General features: G+C 45.5%; 2 protein-coding genes across 2 annotated transcripts in view; both read right to left on the minus strand.

The window, feature by feature from the left end:
* The window catches only part of LOC141916827 (cystatin-B-like), a 63,716-nt gene that overhangs the window by 19,024 nt on the left and 24,187 nt on the right, over positions 1-20,505 (minus strand). The window lies entirely within an intron of this gene.
* LOC141916820 (cystatin-A-like) lies at positions 7,788-20,477 on the minus strand. The gene is made up of 4 exons (XM_074809626.1): positions 20,237-20,477; positions 16,218-16,404; positions 10,852-10,953; positions 7,788-8,011 (listed from the first exon to the last, which is right to left on the minus strand). The coding sequence occupies exons 2-4, from the start codon at positions 16,389-16,391 to the stop codon at positions 7,883-7,885; spliced, it is 405 nt and encodes a 134-aa protein (XP_074665727.1). The 5' UTR covers positions 16,392-16,404; positions 20,237-20,477; the 3' UTR covers positions 7,788-7,882.

Here is a 20,505-nt window from a genome sequence, read left to right on the forward strand (position 1 = left end):
GTCCCTGGAAAGTGATAGGGAGCCATTTCCAAGCACATGAAGGACAAGAAGGTGAGTGGAAGTAGCATATGGGTTTACAAAGGGGAAATCATGCTTAATCAACATGGATATCACACTGGTCTAAAATCACAGAATCATCTCGGTTGGAAAGGACCTTGAAGATCCTCCAGTCCAACCGTTAACCCAGCACTGACAGTTCCCAACTCCACCAGATCCCTCAGCGCTGGGTCAGCCCGACTCTTCAACCCCTCCAGGGATGGGGACTCCCCCCCTGCCCTGGGCAGCCCATTCCAACGCCCAACAACCCCTTCTGCAAATAAATACTTCCTAAGAGCCAGTCTGACCCTGCCCTGGCGCAGCTTGAGGCCATTCCCTCTGGTCCTGTCGCTTGTTCCTTGGTTCAAGAGACTCATCCCCCCTCTCTGCACCCTCCTTTCAGGCAGTTGTAGAGGGCGATGAGGTCTCCCCTCAGCCTCCTCTTCTCCAGACTAAACCCCCCCCAGTTCCCTCAGCCGCTCCCCATCAGACCTGTGCTCCAGACCCTGCACCAGCTTCGTTGCCCTTCTCTGGACACGCTCGAGTCATTCAATGGCCTTTTTGGAGTGAGGGGCCCAAAACTGAACCCAGTAATCGAGGTGTGGCCTCACCAGTGCCGAGTCCAGGGGTAATATCCCTTCCCTGTCCCTGCTGGCCACACTATTTCTGATACAAGCCAGGATGCCATTGGCCTTCTTGGCCACCTGGGCACACTGCTGGTTCCTGTTCAGCCGGCTGTCAATCAACACCAGCAGATCAACACTCCCACCCAACTTGGTGTCATCTGCAAACTTACTGAGGGTGCACTCGATCCCCTCGTCTAGGTCATCAATAAAGATGTTAAACAGGAGTGGCCCCAAAACCGAGCCCTGGGGACACCACTCGTGACCGGCCGCCAACTGGATTTAACTCCATTCACCACAACTCTTTGGGCCCGGCCATCCAGACAGTTTTTTACCCAGCAAAGCGTGTGCCCATCCAAGCCACGAGCAGCCAGTTTTGGCAGGAGAATGCTGTGGGAAACGGTGTCAAAGGCCTTACTAAAGTCAAGGTAGACAACATCCACAGCCTTTCCCTCATCCAATAAGCAGGTCGCCCTGTCGTAGAAGGAGATCAGGTTTGTCAAGCAGGATCTGCCTTTCATAAACCCATGCTGACTGGGCCTGATCATCTGGTTGTCCCGCTTGTGTTGTGTGATGGTACTCAGGATGAGCTGCTCCATCAGCTTCTCAGGTACCCAAGTCAAGCTGACAGGCCTGTAATTTCCTGGATCATTCTTCCAACCCTTCATATAGATGGGCGTCACACTGGCCAGTTTCCAATCTGTCGGGACCTCCCCGGTCAGCCAGGACTGCTGGTAAATGATGGAAAGCGGCTTGGTGAGCACCCCAGCCAGCTCCTTCAGCACCCTCGGGTGTATCCCATCTGGTCCCATAGACTTGTGTGTGTCTATGTGATGCAGTAGGTCCCTGACTGTCTCCTCCTGGATTGCCGGGGGGTCATTCTCCCAGTCTCTGTCCTCTGGCTGAGGAGGCTGGATTCCCTCAATACAACTAGTCTTGCTATTAAAGACTGAGGCAAAGAAGGCATTAAGGACCTCAGCCTTCTCCTCAACACTTGTTACCATGTTTCCTCCTGCATCTAGCAGGGGATGGAGCCTCTCCCTGGTCTTTCTTTTGCTACTGACATAGAAACGTTTCTTGTTATCCTTGATTGCTGAAGCCAGAGTAATTTCCAGCTGGGCTTTAGACCTCCTGATTTCCGCCCTGCATAGCCTCACAGCATCTTTGTAATCATTGTGAGTGACTAGCCCCTTCTTCCAAAGGCTGTAAACTCTCTTTTTCTCCCTGAGTTCCAGCCAAAGCTCCCTGTTCAGCCAGGGTGGTCTTCTCTGTTACCGGCTTCTCTTACAGCACCTGGGGACCACCCGCTCCTGAGCCATTAAGACTTCCTTCTTAAAGAGTGCCCAGCCTTCCTGGACCCCTATACCCTTCAGGACCATCTCCCAAGGGATCCTTTCAAGCAGGTGCCTGAACAAGACAAAGTCAGCCCTTTGGAAGTCCAGGATGTCAATTCTGCTGCCCCCTCTCCTGGCCTCTCTAAGAATAGAGAACTCTATTATTTCATGATTGCTGTGCCCTAGTCGTCCTCTGACTGCCACATCAGTCCTTCTCTGTTCACAAAGAGGAGATCCAGCAGGGCACCTTCTCTGGTTGGTTCTCTCAGCAGCTGCGTCAGGAAGTTGTCTCCCACACATTCCAGGAATCTCCGGGACTGGTCCCGCTCTGCTGTGTTGTATTTCCAGCAGATGTCTGGGAAGTTGAAGTCTCCCACAAGAACAAGGGCAAGCGATCGTGAGATTTCTCCTAAATGCCTATAGAATATTTCATCCACCTCTCTGTCCTGGGTGGGTCGCCTATAGTAGACTCCTACTACAACATCTGCCCTGTTGGCCTTCCCCCTGATTCTAACACAAAGACACTCCACCCTGTCTTCACTACACTTGTACTCAAAGCAATCATAACAGCCCCTAACATACAGCACCACCCCACCACCTCTCCTTCCTTGTCTGTCCCTCCTAAAGAGCCTGTAGCCATCAATTGGCACACTCCAGTCATGGGAGACATCCCACCATGTTTCTGTAATAGCCACAACATCATAATTTTCCTGTTTCATCATGGCTTCAAGCTCCTCCTGTTTGTTACCCATGCTGTATGTGGACATTTATATCATTGTTTCTAAAGAGCCCTTTGTTAAGAGGTAATCTGCTCTTCATTTAAAATAAGTTGCCCAAATAGTGGGGAATAGGACATAAGGTTCCATGGTTAGATTCTTTGTTGAGTTGTATTTAATGTTGGGTGACACGAGAAAGAATCTTAATCCTTGTTCAGCGGACTGGAGAAGGGCGATGCCTATCCCTTGGTTAGTTCCATTCCACATTTTTATAAACCCAAGATTTAATTCCCACACAAGGTTTGAAGGAGTCTTACTTCCACTCCCACCTTGTTTTCCTCTCCCAGAAGAGAGGAGGACCAGGGTCCGCATGAGAAGCAGTAAATGCATACTAGAATGATTACTAAAAATTACAGCTGATAAACTGATACCAAAATACAACATTGACAGTATTCGTTGGGGTCTGACACTCTTTTTGACGAGGCGGATTCGTTTGGCAAATGATGATCCGGTTTTCTTCCTGTAAGAGAAAAGGGAAAACGTGGTTCTTTCGAACCGGTTTCAAAAAGAAGGGATTATCCATCTAGTATTAATTTTGTGGCCTTTTCCACTGGCATCAGTAATCATCAGATCGCCCTGTTGATTTGTGGTGAACTGTCTTACATAAGTCCATAAGCTACCACCTGGCTCACCTGGTAGGGATGGCAAAACGGGTTTCCTGGCTTAACTTCAGAGCCCTGGTGTTCCGGAAAGGGAAGTATTGGTCAGGGCATTTTCTCATCTAAAAGTCTTATCTGGGCCTTTCCACACTTTCATTGGTGATTGTAGGCTAGTAAGGGGTAACCCATCCATAAGCTCCCTGGGGATTTCTTTGCATAGGACATCTTTCCAAAGTCAGTTCCTTGTTATCCCTGACCCGTGGATTTTTCCAGGGTGGTGGTTCTTTCAAGGGCCAGTTCTCAAATTCCATTCTCCTAACCTCAGCTTTGCCTCTTTGTTCCCCCCCCCCCCCCCCCCCCCCCCCCGATTCCTACATTGTAGCAGTAAATTCACAGAATCACAGAATCATCTCGGTTGAAAAAGACCTTGAAGATCATCCAGTCCAACCATTAACCTCCCACTGCCTTTTCCCAACTCCACCAGATCCCTCAGCGCTCTCGTGATCAGCAAGTACAAACCAGCCTTCTTCCTCAGTTGTTCCAAGTTATTACCACCGTGTATACATTATTCCACAAGCTAATTGACCTGACAACTACATGTCACTGATCTCTTCCAAATAGCATACTTAAATTTTATTTTAATACATTCTCTAAATAATGTTTATCACTGTATCTGTCAGGTGGTTGTTGTCCACACTGTATGCTGTAAATTCCTTTAACTGTTCGTCCCATGTCATACCTTGAAATTCCTCTACTGGACTTGCAGCCCTCGTCTGGCATTGTTCCACTTTATCTCAGACTTTTGGAAGCCAATGTAGATCCTATTTCTGCATGTCAAAACATTTGCAAGGTACAGCAGGAAATGTGCCACTGTACAGAATCCTACTCTAGGCAGAGCATCCATTAGACAAAAGAAACAGGAGAAAATTCTGTTACCTGATTTAATATCCACGAAAAGAAAAATCACTTCATGATGTTTATGAACTCTTTGGGACAGTCTGTGGAAGCAACAAAATTTAACATGAGCTTAGAAACCATTGTGTCATTTAAGTAAACGGTGGCTCCCCTGCAGTGCTCCAAGCTAATTTGTTGTTTTTCTGAAGCCAAGCATTTTTATGTCTGAATATATATCCATGAGGGAAATGTATACATTAATGCATACATATGTATAAAATAAAACCAAGCAAATAGTAAACCAGTCACTATTAAGAACTGAGTTTTTAAAGACTACAAGAATATACTGTGGAGATAAAATAGGTGCTGTACTCACTCATGTCTTTATGAAATGTACTCATTCAAATCAATTATCCTTTCACAGATGTGATTCCATAAAGGGATAATTAGTTCATGTCTGTTACCAACTCCTGTGCAATCTCTCCCCAAGTGAGGGGGAATTCCGCCAGGGCAGGTTGGGTTTGGTTTCTTCCTGGCATTAACATTTCCGCCAAGCGCTCAGGGGTTGGGAATGCCACCCTTAAAGGGTCTTGGATTGGTGTAGCACATAGTTTTAGGGAGTCAGGAGGCCCTTTATCAGAGGTTTCATTCGATTGGGGTCAGCTCTTCGCAGAATCAGGGAGGGTTGGTCGGGTATTAGATGCCTGTTGTGCATAAACTGAAGACAAGCAGCTTTCTGCACACTTTGGGTAATTTGGTCCAGCCCTGGAGTCCACCACTCAAATTTAACAGACCACACCCCCCTTCCTCTTTTAACAACATCATATCTAAAGCTAAACGGGTTTGAGGTGTCATCTTTGATACTTGTTGGGCTTGTAAATTCAGTTCTCCTAAAGCATAACTTGTCCAGTTACTTAGAAGCTGGACTTGCCCGGTGATGTTTTCTAGAACAAATTGATGTCACCTCAGGGTTACAGATGGAGTAAAGACGTTTTCAAACATTAGCGCTGCTAATTGTCCGTGGGTATAATAATCAGGGATTTCAACTCCCCTCATTGCCCATTTAGGTCAGGCCTTTGGGGCATCTGCTGTTTCTCTACGCAGCCATCAGGAAGGGGTAGTAAAATTGGAAACACGAGAGGGGCACGTGGACAGGATGACCAGTCCACGTTTTAGGCGATGAGATAAACATCTTGGCAGAGGAGAGAAGATGGGTGTTATTTACCTTGAGTTTAGTAAGGCTTTTGATACTGCCGTCCATAGCATCCTCATGGGCAGACTGATTTAAGCACGTGCTCGGTAAGTGGGCTGCAAACCAGCTGAATGGCTGCGCTTGAAAATTTCAATCTGGCTAGAGGTCGGTCCCCAATGAGGTAGCCTCGGGCTCAAGACTGGGACCAATACTGCGTAACATCTTCATTAACGACCTGGCTGACGAGCCCAAGCACCGCCTGAGCAGCTTTGGTTAGGACACAAAATTGAGAGGAGCGGCTGATACAGCGGGTGGAGGGATGTCATCGGGCTGCAGCGACAAGCAGATGAGCGTCTCCCACCTGTCAGCAAAGGGAAATGCACAGTCCTGCACAGGGAGCGGGGAGGAAAAACCAGTAAAGGGTAGGACCTGGGAAGCAGCTCTGCAGGAAAGGACCCGGCCGTTGTCTTGTTGACTGCCAAGGTGGCCAGCGGTAGCCACGGGCTGCCTTAGGCAGCGCACTGCCGGCAGCTGGAGGGGCTGTTCTTCTAGCCAGCAGGGATGAGGCTGCATCTGGAGCACTGGCCCCTGTTCTGCACTCCCCGGCACTACACTGACACGGGTGTACCACAGCTGGGCCAGTAAAGGGCCACCAAGACAGTAAAGGGAAGAGCCAGGCTCTTCTCAGTAGCGCTCAGTGCAGTGAAAGGGCAAGAGGCAATAGCCACAAACTGAAATACGTAAACTCCATGTAAATACAGGAAAAAAAATACCTTTTTTTCTCTTTAACAATTGCAGGGATGGTCAAACAGGGGACCAGGCTGCCTGGAGAGGTTGTGGAGGCTCCATCAATGGAGAGTGCCAAAATTCTGACTGCACACAGTCCTTAGGCTCTGACCTGAGGGCAAACAGCCCACACTTAGATGACACTGCTGCGTATTCTTGGCCACAGGCTGAAGAAACAACGAGCAGCTTTGAGAGGCGAGAGCACAGTGACTTTATGTGAGTATTATTGGGCTTTTTGTTGCAGGCGTGCTCTGTGTATAACCAGCACTGCTTAGGAAGAGCCTGTCCCATCTCCTGATTACTAGGCGGGGCTTACTTGCTTTTGCTCATATCAGCCCAAAGAGTCCTCACACCCCCCTTGTAAAAGGAACAAGATTTTAGAAAATTCTTTTTCTCTTAGGCTATTATTAATAGCAGGAATAATTAATAAATAGATATTGGTCTATAGGTTTAATTACAGAATCACAGCATTATCTAGGTTGGAAAAGACCTTGAAGATCACCTAGTCCAACCATTAACCTCACACTGACCGTTCTCAACTACACCATATCCCTAAGCACTATGTCAACCCTAATTAATAGGGTACAGGTGCTCTAGGAACAACACTGACAGTTCAATGCAAATATTGCTCATTTGTCCCCTCTACAGCCCTCATCATGGCGGGCTTAAAAACCAGTCAAGCTGAATTACCAAAAATTAATCTTAGGTATTAAGTTTTAGACATAACAAAAGATAAGAAATAAGTGATTAACTTGGGGTAAGCAATTTAGAAAGCTAGGTAATTAGAAGCTAGACATTCATTAAGTATAGGTTAAATAGAACATCTCGAGTCTTTTCTCAGAAGTCTAAAGGTGAATTATGGTGAATAATTTAAGAAGATGACTGAAGACTGCATCAGTGAGCAGTGGCGTCAAAGAAGAATTGGAACGGAACGATGAGAACTAGTTGAAGCTGTGGAATAGAATGGACTTTTGAAATTGATGATGAATTGAGAGCTGAAAGTTCCTGGGAAATCACCAAAGACTCTTTGTATTGCGTGATAGGTAGAATCATACACATACAGGGTGCTTCTTCTCAACTGGTGCCACTCACTGAGGCCATGGCCCAACTCTGAGTTGTTAATAAAGCCAGCCTAGAGATATCTGCAGTCTGGTGAAATTCTTTAACACCCTCCAATATGGAATAAAGGGAGAGAGTGAGTCTGGCTTATTATAACACTTCTTGTTTTGCTAAAATAAAGTAGGCTTGGAGACACAGGGTCGTCTTTGGTGCTGGTAACTCCCCACCCTGAAGTGTTTTCACAGTTCAAAAAGCCAAGTGTTACCTCCAAATGCTACTCTGTGAGAGTAGGGTTGCAGTAATAATGCAGGACTTGCTGCACCTGAAAGATTTGTAACATTAGACTGAACATGGAGCTGAAATGGGTGTGCTCTGTCTTACTGCTATAGTACCTCAGGTGGCAGAAATAGCCTTGAGTAGTATTTCAGAGCCCACTCAAGCTTTACCAGGCAGCAGACCCTAGACAGGACATGTGGTAGATTAACAGATAGCTTTCAAAACTTATTTTATTTTCACGTGTTTACTGACACAGGCAGAATCCACATGCGAGTTGCAGAGGTGAGGCACCATTCCACATCGTCTCTCAGAAGTAGTCGAGAGGATCATCCCTGGTTTTGCCAGTCTCAAAACTGACAAGGCTGGGACCTTGGTTCTCATGAGGAAGGCTCTGAAACACCCTTAAGTGGGCATAGCCAGTGTCGGAGTCTTGGACCTAGAAACCAAAACAGCGGGCAAGTGAAGATCAAAGCAAGTTCAAACAAAAGGATGCTCTTTACATACTTGGAAGAATCTCTTTCCTCTGGAGCTTAATTTTAGGTGTATCTCCCTTTTTACTTCAACAGCTCTTAACCCAAGTCTGGACAGTAACTGGTAGCGGAAACTGTCTACACCTGCAGAAAACTAATAAAAACTTTCTGACTCATGTGAATGGAAAATGAGTGGGACTGCTTGGGTGTGGAAGCACCAGAAGGCGCAACAGGAGAAGGGTTTTGATAGCATCCTGTTTCAGTCATCAAGATCCCAACACATCAGCTCACAGCTTCTTGGGACACTCAGGGTAGGAGACAAGAGACAAGTAAATCTTAATGACTCAGGGGTGGGGCAAGATGCAGAGACAGTGTCAGCTCCTAGAAGGTACACAAAGGTCTATCCACAACTGACACATGGTCCTAAGAAGCAATGACAACCTGAAAGTCAGGAGCCCTTGTCTTCAGAATTACTGCAATCCGTGCCTGAACAGACAGCTCAACACATCGCGATGCTTGTGGGAGTGAGTGTGAGTGCCTGAAATAAATACTTTTTAAAATGAACTCCCCTTCCCCTGCAGAAAGTCCTCACATAAAGACTTGCTACAAAGTTGTATAATTTCGTGTACACAGAGCCAAGCACAACAGGTGCTAAACTCTCACTGTGAGGTGTATATATATATATATATATATATATATATATATATATATATATATATATTTCCATTAATAATAGAAAGTTTCACGCCTTAAGCTCTAAGAGGTTTTTACGTGCTTTCTGGTGGCTGCGTCGTGGCACTATGTTTGCCTTGGTCTGGTTTACATTCAAGCTGTAACTCTGTTGTTGGTAAAATAGTAGTGATGTGGAAAATTCAGAAGTATAAAAGAAGGAATCTCATGACAGAGCTCATTCCAGTTAATGCTAAAATGAGTAGCTGTTTCCTGTCACTTGCAAGATTGGGAAATAATCTGTTTTCAGTGTTGTAAGTGGATTTCTTCCAAGTTTAGTAACACGTCAGTCTTCCTTTCTGAGTAGTTTGGTCATGAGGCTTAGCATGGACAGCAGACAAGTATTTTACATTGCTTAGGTCAGCAGTAAGATGGAAGAAATGCAACTGGGCATGACTTCTGGCTTTGCTGCAGCCCTCCTGTAAATTTTCACTAAATCTTCACTACTCAGTACTTTGTCCACAAAGCAAAAGCACATCTCCCAGGAGCAAGGGGAAGATAAACATCATTGATGTAAGTCTCAGACTAGCCATATAACAGGTAGTCTGTCTGCGCAATCCCCTGGTGCCCACAGAGCAGAAATAGCTGTTAAGAGTTATTTTCAGGAAGGACCTGGGAAAGAAGAAGGTTTGGCAGCGTCTGTCCTTCCTGGGATCAACCGAATATGAGAAACGTGGCGTCAGTGCTCATAATGTCTCTCTGCAGAATTACTATCCCCCAAACCCCACCTGCCAATTCCTTTAATAAAAAGATTCTAACCCTTGTCAAGGGAGCATATCCGACCAGGCATATGTCTGCACACATGTGGCGTTAAGATACAGCATGTGCAGTATTTAAATACTTAAGTACTTAATATACAATGTTTGTATATTAAGTTTGTACTTAAATACAATGTTTGATCTGCTTCCAGAAAGCCAGCCTGCCACTAAGCAATGCTTTCTGGCCTTTGCTTGCAAAATATGCCCAGCAATTTCTTATATGTTACTTCACAGAAAGCTGCTCAAATCCACAGGTAAGCTTTTCTAGTAGACAACAAATGGTGCTATCAGAGGGCTCCAAATTAAGCGTTACCCGTTCTTCCCCCACAACAGAAAGGGGGTTTTGAAAATATAGGAAGAACTAGCAGGCAAAACTGTACCTCTGCAGCACCTGACACAGAACCGAAACATCAACACACATGCTTGCGTGCACAACTAGTCAGCAGAGTATCACATAATCACAGAATCATCTCGGTTGGAAAAGACTTTGAAGATCATCTAGTCCAACTATGAACCTCACACTGACTGTTCTCAACTCCACCAGATCCCTCAGCACTGGGTCAACCCGACTCTTCAACCCCTCCAGGGATGGGGACTCCCCCCCTGCCCTGGGCAGCCCATTCCAACGCCCAACAACCCCTTCTGCAAAGAAATACTTCCTAAGAGCCAGTCTGACCCTGCCCTGGCGCAGCTTGAGGCCATTCCCTCTTGTCCTATTGCTTGTTCCTTGGTTCAAGAGACTCATCCCCCCTCTCTGCACCCTCCTTTCAGGGAGTTGTAGAGGGCGATGAGGTCTCCCCTCAGCCTCCTCTTCCCCAGACTAAACAACCCCAGCTCCCTCAGCCACTCCTTGAATATGAGATGAGTATGAGATGCTTCCATTAGATTTTTTTAGATTTAAATTAAATTTGCTCTAACTCTCCATCAGATCCTCAGGCTGACTTCAAATTCATCATAATAAACACAATTGGAGGACACAGAGGCAACAGGAAAGCTACTTTGCCTTGAAAGGAAACAGGAGAGCAGAGCTATGACTTGTTTAAATAATTGCAGCTGATAAGGCAATCTTTGAGGCTTTGAGCGAGATGATCCTAAGAAAGTTATCATTCACATCTGAAGCAGCACAGTGCAGGTTTTATACGTTTTCATATTCCTGTTCTACAGTAGCACCAAACAGAGCAATTTTATAATCACCTGGAGACAGTCCCTAACTCTATTAGTGACATCAGATGGTCTTCTACTACATTTGCTTCTCTTTCTTGCTATAAGCCACTATATTGTTTGACTACAGAGCGCTCCCTCCTATGATACATACAAACCTTAATAAAGTAGTTGATCCCAGCAACCAGCTGAGTCCTATACACTATGGCTTGAAAGATGCTGCATGTCCTGTTTACCCTGCTTTCAAACTGTGGCTTCACCTGTAAAAAAGAAAGGGAAAAATGGTTGGGCAGGTTCATATTTAGGCTTTTCTTTCAATCTGTCACTCCGATTTTCATCCTTTCAAACACACACCCTTAATCAAAGGAGCGGAGAAAGGAGACAAGAAAGGAGCGGAGAAAGGAGCGGAGAAAGGAAGGGAAGAGAGTCACCACCACTTGATCCAGCATTGTCTCAGGTCCAGTAATCTTGGGTGGTGGGTACACACCCAGCGAAGTTTTCTGTCGCTTTTAAGTTCCTCTTATCAGCAGATTAGCATACTAGGCAAAGAGAGGCAGGTCTGTGTGTGCGTTGAGGGAGAAATTGGGTGCATCCAATTGAGTCAGTGGTTGTGCTTGCCCTGCCACCTTTACTTCTCCCCCAGTTCCCCCAGATTTTTGCTGACTTCCTGCTTCTTGAGCAATCACCTGGCTTCCTAGGGCAGGATGCTCACCTCTTATCAGTTCTTACTACCTCTTGGCAAGGTCTGCATGGTATCGGCTTACACAATGGAGCCACAAAGTATCTGGCTTACACAATGGAGCCAGTGACTTCCCTCTGAGGCTCCCCTAAGGAGCCCGTCAGTACAACCATAAGGGAGTGGGGGGGTGCAACCTTCAATACACTCCTGCTTCCTTGGGTGACATTCCTGAGACTAATCACAAAGGCCACAGCTTGTCCTTGAGGTTTTCTGTGTCGATAAATGCTCGAGGCATTAATTCTTTCAGTTCCTTACAGCATTGCCTCCAGCTTTCTTTCAAATCCTGTTAGAATTAGACTCCTAGTTGACTCCCCCGGCCCCAAAAGCTGTCCAGCTAAACTGCCTCCTGCTCAGTATAGGGAAACTGCCACCTGCTGCCCTTTTAATTCTGTGCCAAAGGAACTAGGTAGCAAGCTATGCTCCCTAGCAGGGTACACCCCACAGCAGCCACAGGTAGAGAGCGGTGCCTGGAACACCTGCGCCCCTGCCAGCCAGCCTGGGAGTCTGCAGACCCCCGTTGTGTTTCACAGCCTCAGAGCTGCACTCGATCTGTTTAATGTTTTTCTTTAAGGGCCTGCAATAAACAGGGTTATTTGAGGGTATGAAAGACAACCACCTGATCAAGTAGTTCCTACGAGTTATTCTAGTGCTGGTGGAAGCCCTGCAGCTAAAGCTGTAATTTAAACTAAATACAACCTTAAACATCTAGAACCGTGTAAAATACAAACCACAGTAATAGTTTAGCCCAGGACTAAACTACATACTTGCATCTCCCAAACTGGAAGTACAACCTTCAGACTATGAGCCAGAAATCAATCCCAGACCTGCACAAGCATCATTAGTCATTTACTGCGTAGCAGCTGCAGATACTGTAGTTCCAGAAGAAACAGTGCTCTGTGCTGATAGCATTTATGCTCACAGCTCAGGTAGACATGTTTATGCACAGTACTCAGTGTAAGCCCTGTAGATCTTAAAATATGCACAGTTCAGACATCTACAGCCTTTTCGCATACATATTTAAAAAAAAAAAAAAAAGGTGTAATAGTTTTTCCTGAAACACACAAAGTATAGGGCAAGTTTTAAGTTCACCAGCAGTCACAGTGGTATTGTCCTCTCAGAGGTGAAACATCTGTGTAATTACTAGGCTGAAAGGGCAGGGGGATAGCAGGGGAGACAGCTGTGAGCAGCAGTGGAAGCCTGGCCAGGTGTCTGAGGCATCATGATTTACGTACCAGTGACTGTTTTACTATAGTTGTTTGCATCTGATGACACAAATTCCCTACAGAAAAGCAACTGCAGTGAATGTAACCCGAAAACTTGTTTCTGTCATCTACAAAGCGTAAACATTCGCCCCCGAAAGGGGCCGGCAGCATGTCAGCACTTCTCACCACCCACCTGTTCCCCAGAAACGCACAAAATTATTTGGCTTTCTCAGCACATCTACCTACAGCTGGCTGCCACTCCCCTGGCATTCCTTCCTAGCAGGCAGGTCCTGGAAAGCACCCTAAGAACATCCAGATCAACTATTGCCAGAGACAGGAATTAATCCAATTCAGCACATTCAGGCTCCTCATGATCTCTCACTCTGCTCTTCTGAGCAGCTTCCACAGGGTTTCTGTAACAGAGAGCCAACAGCTATACTTTCAGCTCGGGAGCTGCTAACTCTAACATACCAGGGAAACTTCATTTTCCAACCCTCTTCCAGCTGGCTGGGTCTGGGGGCTCCTACGATGCTCCTAAGCGGCAATTTTTGGTACATGTTATTCCTCTCTCAGAACAAAACAAAGCCAGTTCTGTCCAGATTTATGATCTCTCCCAACCTCTGACCCCTATGTCCCCCATTTGTTATTTATTGACAGAGCCTTCAGTAAAATCAGGCAGGCAGACAGCTCCTTAATCCTCAGATGGAAAAATATAACACTCCTAAGCTCTTACCTAACAGCTCCTTAAAGCCAAAACATTCCTCAGTTTTAGGCGACAGCTGTAAAGCAAGGAGCCTGAATAAATAATATTCCCCAGCTCACTAAGGATGACTACAGGCAAGGCACAGGTATAAGTAAATAATTATGTAATCCCAAGAGCAGACAGACCTTGGGCATCCCAAGGTCTGCAGATGCTCTTCACAACTTCACTCAAATCACATGAATTGCTTCTCTGCTTAGCAGAGCATAAAATCCCACAGAACTGCACCACTAAAGCATGACGCCGTTATCTGGCTGGAAGCAGAGCAGGATTCCCTCAACGTAAGGTTTGTCTCCACAAGAATATTTTCCTTGGAGAACTATACCAAAGGCTCTGCAGTGGAGTGTGACCTTTTTCAAAGGAAAAGGACCAGGAAGAATTCTCTTTCCAGAGCTCAGCACAAAGCAAACATTTCACCTTGCAGAAAATAAAGAGCAAAAAATCATGTTTTCATTTTCCTGAAGTTACTGAGAATGGAAGAATACCAAAATTAAGACCAGTCCTCTTCTGGAATCAAACAGAAAATCTGTACGTCCACATTTCAGATTCCCTATTTGCCCTGTACTCTGTGAGCAGTAACACAGCCTGAAATGAACGTTCACATTTTTAAGCACGTTTGCCCACTGACAGTTAAGCACCATGGTTTCATCTCTGATACACACTACAATAGGGTAGGCTCTTTTGATCACACATAACACAACCTAGCATTAAAAACAGAGCTCGGTACCTGGCAGGCTACACTGTCCTAGCAGTGTTCAAAGGAGGCCCTTAGGGTATTTCATAGACTCATTAGTCAAATTTCACAGCCCCCAGATGGAGACATTGCCCTCCCTGTCTTACACATGAGGAAATAAGAACTGCAAATACACAAAGGTGCCACAAGACCCTGCCTAGGATCTCCCCTCCAGAGGTAAAAGGGAATTTCTATCTTTGCAAGTGCTGCTCCTTCAACTACTTGTGCCAGCATAGGACAAACAGCGATACTGCTCCTGAGCTATTCAATCACTGTCCCCCAATTTTAGATAATCCTTTCCTCTTTCTGTTCTGCAGTAAATTTATCTCCCCTCTGACTAGCCTGTTATCACATATTCCAGCCCTCACCCATGTACACATGCTCAACTCTGGCAACCCCAGCTGTGACTGATCAATAAAGCCTTACAACGGAACAAGGCTCAGAGGAGGTGGGCAAGGGCGATGTGCCTACAAAACGCAGAAAATAGTGCAGGGGGTGACTGACCACAGCTTCTGCAAAGAAGCTGATTTTTATCTCAACACAAAGAGGATCAGAGGCAACCAGAGAGTGTTCATTTTAGATTAACATCTAGTTGAGTGGATCAACTGGTGGCGTAACTCCCTGAGTTCATTAGAAGAATGTGAACGCCATTAGAAGAATGTTAGCCAGACCAGCATGGGGGCATGAATACATGGCTGTGGCCAACACAGAGTATAAAAACTAAACAGTGACAAAAAGAATTTTGAAGAGAACAGCGGGCTTGAGCTGGCTTCAACCCACATACTTCTTCCTGGCAATGTTGTGACAGTGAGCAGATTATAGAGACCAGTAACGGAGAGCACAGTGGTACTGTGATTGAACTGTGTACTGTAATTGCTGTACGTTGTTAAGAGTGACTTACATCTGTATTGTGTTACTGGTCTATTTGTATCACTCTGCTAAATCAGAAACCTCACGCAACATCATATATATTCAAGTAAACCGGACATTAAACATCATACCCTCCACATGCGGAATATCTAAAAGAACCTGGTCCAAGTACTGGGCTCCGGCATCAGGCTACGCAGCCTACTTACAGATATCTCTTGGTGGCTCTGCCTCTCCGCACGTGCAGCCCAGCTCACCTTAGTCCGGTTTCATCATTGCCTGGTCTTTGTAAGCTCATGGGAGACATGGAATGGTGCCAGTGCAAACTGTCCTCTACAGCACAGCAAAGGAGGGAGCTGGGAGCCCTGCGTGCACAGGAGCGTGCAGCAGTATTGGCCAACACGTCCAGCCCCACTACTTCCAATTTGTTTCTTTGAGGAAGGCATAAGGTACGCTTTGTGCAGTTGCCAAAGGGGGAAATGCTCATCTTCCAGAGCTGGGAGGGTGAAGGGGATTGGGTGGGTGGGTAGGAACACAAGATAGGAGACACAAAAGGAGCTTTCCCATGCCACATTGTTCCCCTCCTGCTCTTCAGGATGTGCTTTACACTCTTTTAAGAGCTGATGCACTGCAGGGTGTTAAGAGTATCTGCAGAGGTGGTGTTCACACAGCTGCTTCCAGCACAGGACTGCTGCCTGTAGCCAACCACCATGGCAACTGGCCTCACCCTGCCTGCCTCATGCCAAGCTCACCTCGCCCCGCTGGCTCACCCGCGGCCCCTGCGCTAGATGCCAGCAGAGAACACGCTGTTTATCCATTGCCCTCTCCTGGATGTATCTTTTTTTAGAGCATGCTGCCACATGGTTTGTCCTATCCATGTCTTTCAGTGAGGGATTAATTCTACCAGGTACAATCTTCTCCCTTCAAATACACCACCTTTAATTTCAAACTAGTGACCTCAGAGCTGGCATAGTAGAGCTGGTCTTTGAATTACATGCAAACATTAACCGAAGGCAGCCAGACAAGGATGAAACAGCAAAGTGGTTTATCTCAGTCTTACCATACACTGTGCAGAACGCTGAGGGGATCTGCATTTTCAGCACTAGCTTCTTCAGTTCAAACAGTGGTACAGAACCACCACCTGGTCTCCCAGTCTTTGCACAAGCTTCCAGACTCAGCCCTTCGCACACAGAGACTTCACCTTTAGATAGGTTGCAACTCACCTGGTTAACAATATGCTGGACTTCTGGAGTAGCAGGCTTAGTGTCTGATAAGCCCCCAGTCATCATGGTGGCAGGTAACTTCTTTGAAATGCTGGGTGATTCTGAAGAGGGAAGTTCAGCGCAGTCTAAGCAGTCACCAGGCATCTCGTCTATATATACACATACATGTGTCATGAAGTCATATGACCTGTAACATACGGAGCCTACCATTACTGAACTGGAGGAGAAAAATGGGGAAAATGGAGAAAAAGCAATGTAAAGCACTGATCATATTAACAGTAAATGTAAAAAGCACTTTAAAATCTTAAGTGTATATAGTCTTCACATCAATAAGAAAAGCAAACAGCCTGCAGCCACCCACAACTTAAGACAGTTGGTTTGGGCTGAAACTAGAACCTCTTGCCTCTCCACCCATGTGCAGATGACTCGTCTGTGCACTTAGGAAACAGATCAAAGTCACACCCAGTATTTCCCAACACCATTCAAGGTCAGAAGAAAGCATGCGGTAATTTCCTTAGTGCAGCTCCCATTCAACTTGAAATTGTATTGTCTCAACATCCTTCCGAGTACGAAACGGGAGCAGACTGCAATTTACCTTCAGTGACTTTACTTCCCTCTGCCTGACCGCAAAGGTGCTAAGGTACACCAGAACCAGAAGGGGAAAAAATTAAATCCTAAGGTCAGGTGAGTACTGCAAATAAGTTATTTCTGCTTCCTTCCTATCAAACTTATAGTTGCATTCAGGCAATCATAATAACAACTGAATATGCAGTACCATTTACATTTTTATTGAAACTCTGGTGCCAATGTCCTGGAAGACAAAGCACAATCCCTCTCACTACAGCAGCTGTGTGTGCACAATAGCTGTTCTAATTTCAAGGTACTTACATTTCACACACTGTTGAAATATGTAACACACAGAATATACCGTCGGAAGTATTCACTCTGCAGTTACAGTCACAGTCATGTTCATGACCATTTATGAATGTACAAAGCTCAAAGCACATGCAACCTACTGAGGAAAGGCTAGCAACTGTTAGCAGCCCTACCTGGTAAGGGCTTCAAGACCACAGAAAAACTAGTCCCCTTTGGTATTCCTGCCATCCCCCTCTCCAGCAAATGGGAGGAATGTTGTTCCAGAGCTAGGACCACAGAAGTAGCAACAGGCCAGACAGTTTTTAGTCCCTAGGGGTGGGTCTATGGGAGGGGTGAAATGAGAATACACACTGCACACAGGCAACAGGCATTTCTGCTGGAATTAGCATTGGGGAATTTACTAGAAACAAGCCTGTTCACAGCCAAAGCAACATTGGTCGTGCAGCACAGACTTATCGGTGTCCTAACCAGCCTACTAACCCTCCTCAAGGATAACAAGTGATGCAACAAACTGTAAACAAGTACTTTATATTTAACTTCAAGGCCTGTTCTTGGTACAAAGGACTGGAGATTGAGAAACTGAGCCTGTAAGGGCCCTAAACTCAACAGATCAAGGCAAGAGCATGTTACCGATAAGGATGTTGCAGAATTTCCCGAACTTGAGTAGCAGTGTTATGGAAGCGGATGAAAGGCATCTGAGGAAAAACAGTTGTCCTGAGGCAACATCTTTCTGAACAGAGAAGAATGTTCCCAGTTCTTGAGAATAAAGGGAATGGGAGGTGTTAAAACTGGAAGTCTGCCTCTTTCTCCAAATTCACCACCCGACATGAGGAGTTCCTCGCAGCCCAATTTGCAGAGTTGACAATTCAAGCTGATGAGCTCAAACGCCATCTTTTGCACAAGACCCTGCTGATTCACCTCAAATGCTGATCCTCTTCCACCATGTTCCTACCATGCATCTTATTCACACAGCAGGACAGATGAGCTAACTTAACTGGAAGAACAAGCTCACCTTACTCATGCCAGAAGCCACAGAATGCATCCAACAACCATACAGCACCAGTGCTAAATGAGGGTATTTTTATAAACTTCTCCACTCACCAGGATGCTAACTCCCCTGGGAGTAAGCAACTTCCACTAACTCCCCTGGGAAGGGATGTTGGTAAGATCCCCAAGGCAGCAGTGCCTCCCTGGAGAACTCTTGATTCTGATTAGTAAGAAATACACTGAGCACAAAGACTAGGAGGATTAATTTATAATCTTGGGGAAACTCTAGGTGTGAAACTAAAGATGTTAATGTTGCGTGGAAATCATTCATTGGACTCCATATTTCTGGGTTTTCTGGTTTTTGACTTGAAAGCATAAGAGCTAATTTTTTTTTCCCCCAGAATGCACAGAGTTGTGCAGAAGGAAAGGGAAATCAACACTAATTATCAGTAAGCTGACGCTGAAGTTTACACAGGCCAATCGGCCTGTCTTCTTTCTGTGGGAGTGCTAATGGCTGTCCCAAAATCTAGTGGTATTTCTAAGACCGGGATGCAGTACTCATCCTGCACACATAGTTCATGAAGTCACTTTGAAACGCTGACATTTCACAGACCTGCTATTGAGGATGATCCATGTCGACGGACTATCCCAGGCAACCCTCATCTACACACCTCTCCTCATTAAACTTTGGAGCTAATGAAGCAGCATTTGGAACATTGCCTTGAAAAGAACAGCTGTTCCCATTCCATCTCTTGCACAACACCGACAAGCTAGTGAGTGTCTCCACTTCAGTATCTGAGATGTGTTTGATATTACATACCATTCCAGCCTACGCTCACCATTTGCACAGATGGCAATTTCTCTTCACTTAACAGTACTGCTGCTAACTTGGAGAATCTGTGCTGGGAGAACAGCACTAGTATTCATCGCAGTTTTAAAGCTGAGTAACATCTCGCACTATGTACTATTCCAATAACGAAGAAACAAATCTTTACAGCTTGCAGGTCACTACTCTTTGATCTGTGTAAGCAATTTTAAGAAGTAGAAGCTACAGTCAATAAAAACACTGGTACAGTAACAAATCAAAGCAAAAAAAACCAAAACAAAACCCCAGGGTTATGTATTTATGAGTCATTTTTAAATAAGAAATTAAGCCACTTCTAGAAATGATTGTGAAAGCTAAGCCAGTAGGTCAGTCTTCCAGTTTCGCAGTGACAAGACACGTAATTGTGACTGGATGAAATGACATGTGGTCTGCATCATTATAAGAGCTGCTAAAGGAAAGCAGCCCTCCATCTACCAATTGAAGATCTACTTGTCATCATCACAGTAACAACACCCTTGAATTTCAACAAGCTTGTCTGAAGAAACGGTTTCCTGCTACCCACTGATTTCAAAAGATTTCCAACATTGTACATCAACTAGGATTAAGAGAAACCTGAAATTCAGCAACACATAGTTACCACATCCCCACCTATGCTAAGCCTATGGGACCAGTAAAAAGCCTCTTCGCCTCGGTCTGCTTCAAGACAACCAAATTCTATCCTTAAAACAATTGTGTGAAGAGATTACCTACTTCATCAGTCTTGACTGCCTACAGGCTGCAGAAGACAACAGCACTGAGTGCCAGAAAAAACACGCCTCTTTCTATTTCACAGAAGGAAATAAGCAGCACACGCTTGAGAGGACTTTCCAAGCTATTCTCCATTCCATATTCACCATTTCCAAGCAACAGGAGAGCCCCAGAAGGGCAAGCCACCTGCAGGAGATCTAGACTCTAGGCAGTTGTGCTTTTGTTTAAGTGCCTTTACTTGCAGAAATAAAAGCCAGAACCAGGAAAAGGATGAGATCCTGGTATTTGTGGGGTCCATTGTTTGATTCACAAACAACATCAACCAGCCCAGTAATTTTGTGATTACCTTGATGCTGAAGTTGAAACAGGACTCAACTGCAGACTAAGCATGATCCTAGAACGGACAGGAGTCACTAGACAGACATTTTACCTGCCTTGGTTTAGGATGGCTCAGACCAAGGCCATTTGCGTACCATCACAAACCGTCCCACTTCACAGGCAGATCTGAAGTACTCAAAAAACAGCAAAGCCATTTTCTCCTTCCCTGTGCCCCCAGGCATGGCATGCAATTCCAGTTACTCACCTTAACGTTCCACTAAGTTCAAGAGCAAGATTCAAACAGTCTCTGATCCACACGATTTGCCATGTACTATAAGAGATATCCGTCTGTGCTCAGAGCAAACTAAACAGAGTAATTCAACTTTGTAGTGCAACCCTCTGTATACAAGCTGCAAACACCTGAAGAAGGGATGTTTGGGACTTAGAAGTCTTCTTATGGTGTCAGAAGTTTGTCATATACAGGTTTGTATAGAGCTACTTGTTTGGCCTTATATTCAGAGGAAAAATAGTGCT

This window comes from Strix aluco, chromosome 2 (assembly GCF_031877795.1).
Source record: "Strix aluco isolate bStrAlu1 chromosome 2, bStrAlu1.hap1, whole genome shotgun sequence".
NCBI lineage: Eukaryota > Metazoa > Chordata > Aves > Strigiformes > Strigidae > Strix > Strix aluco.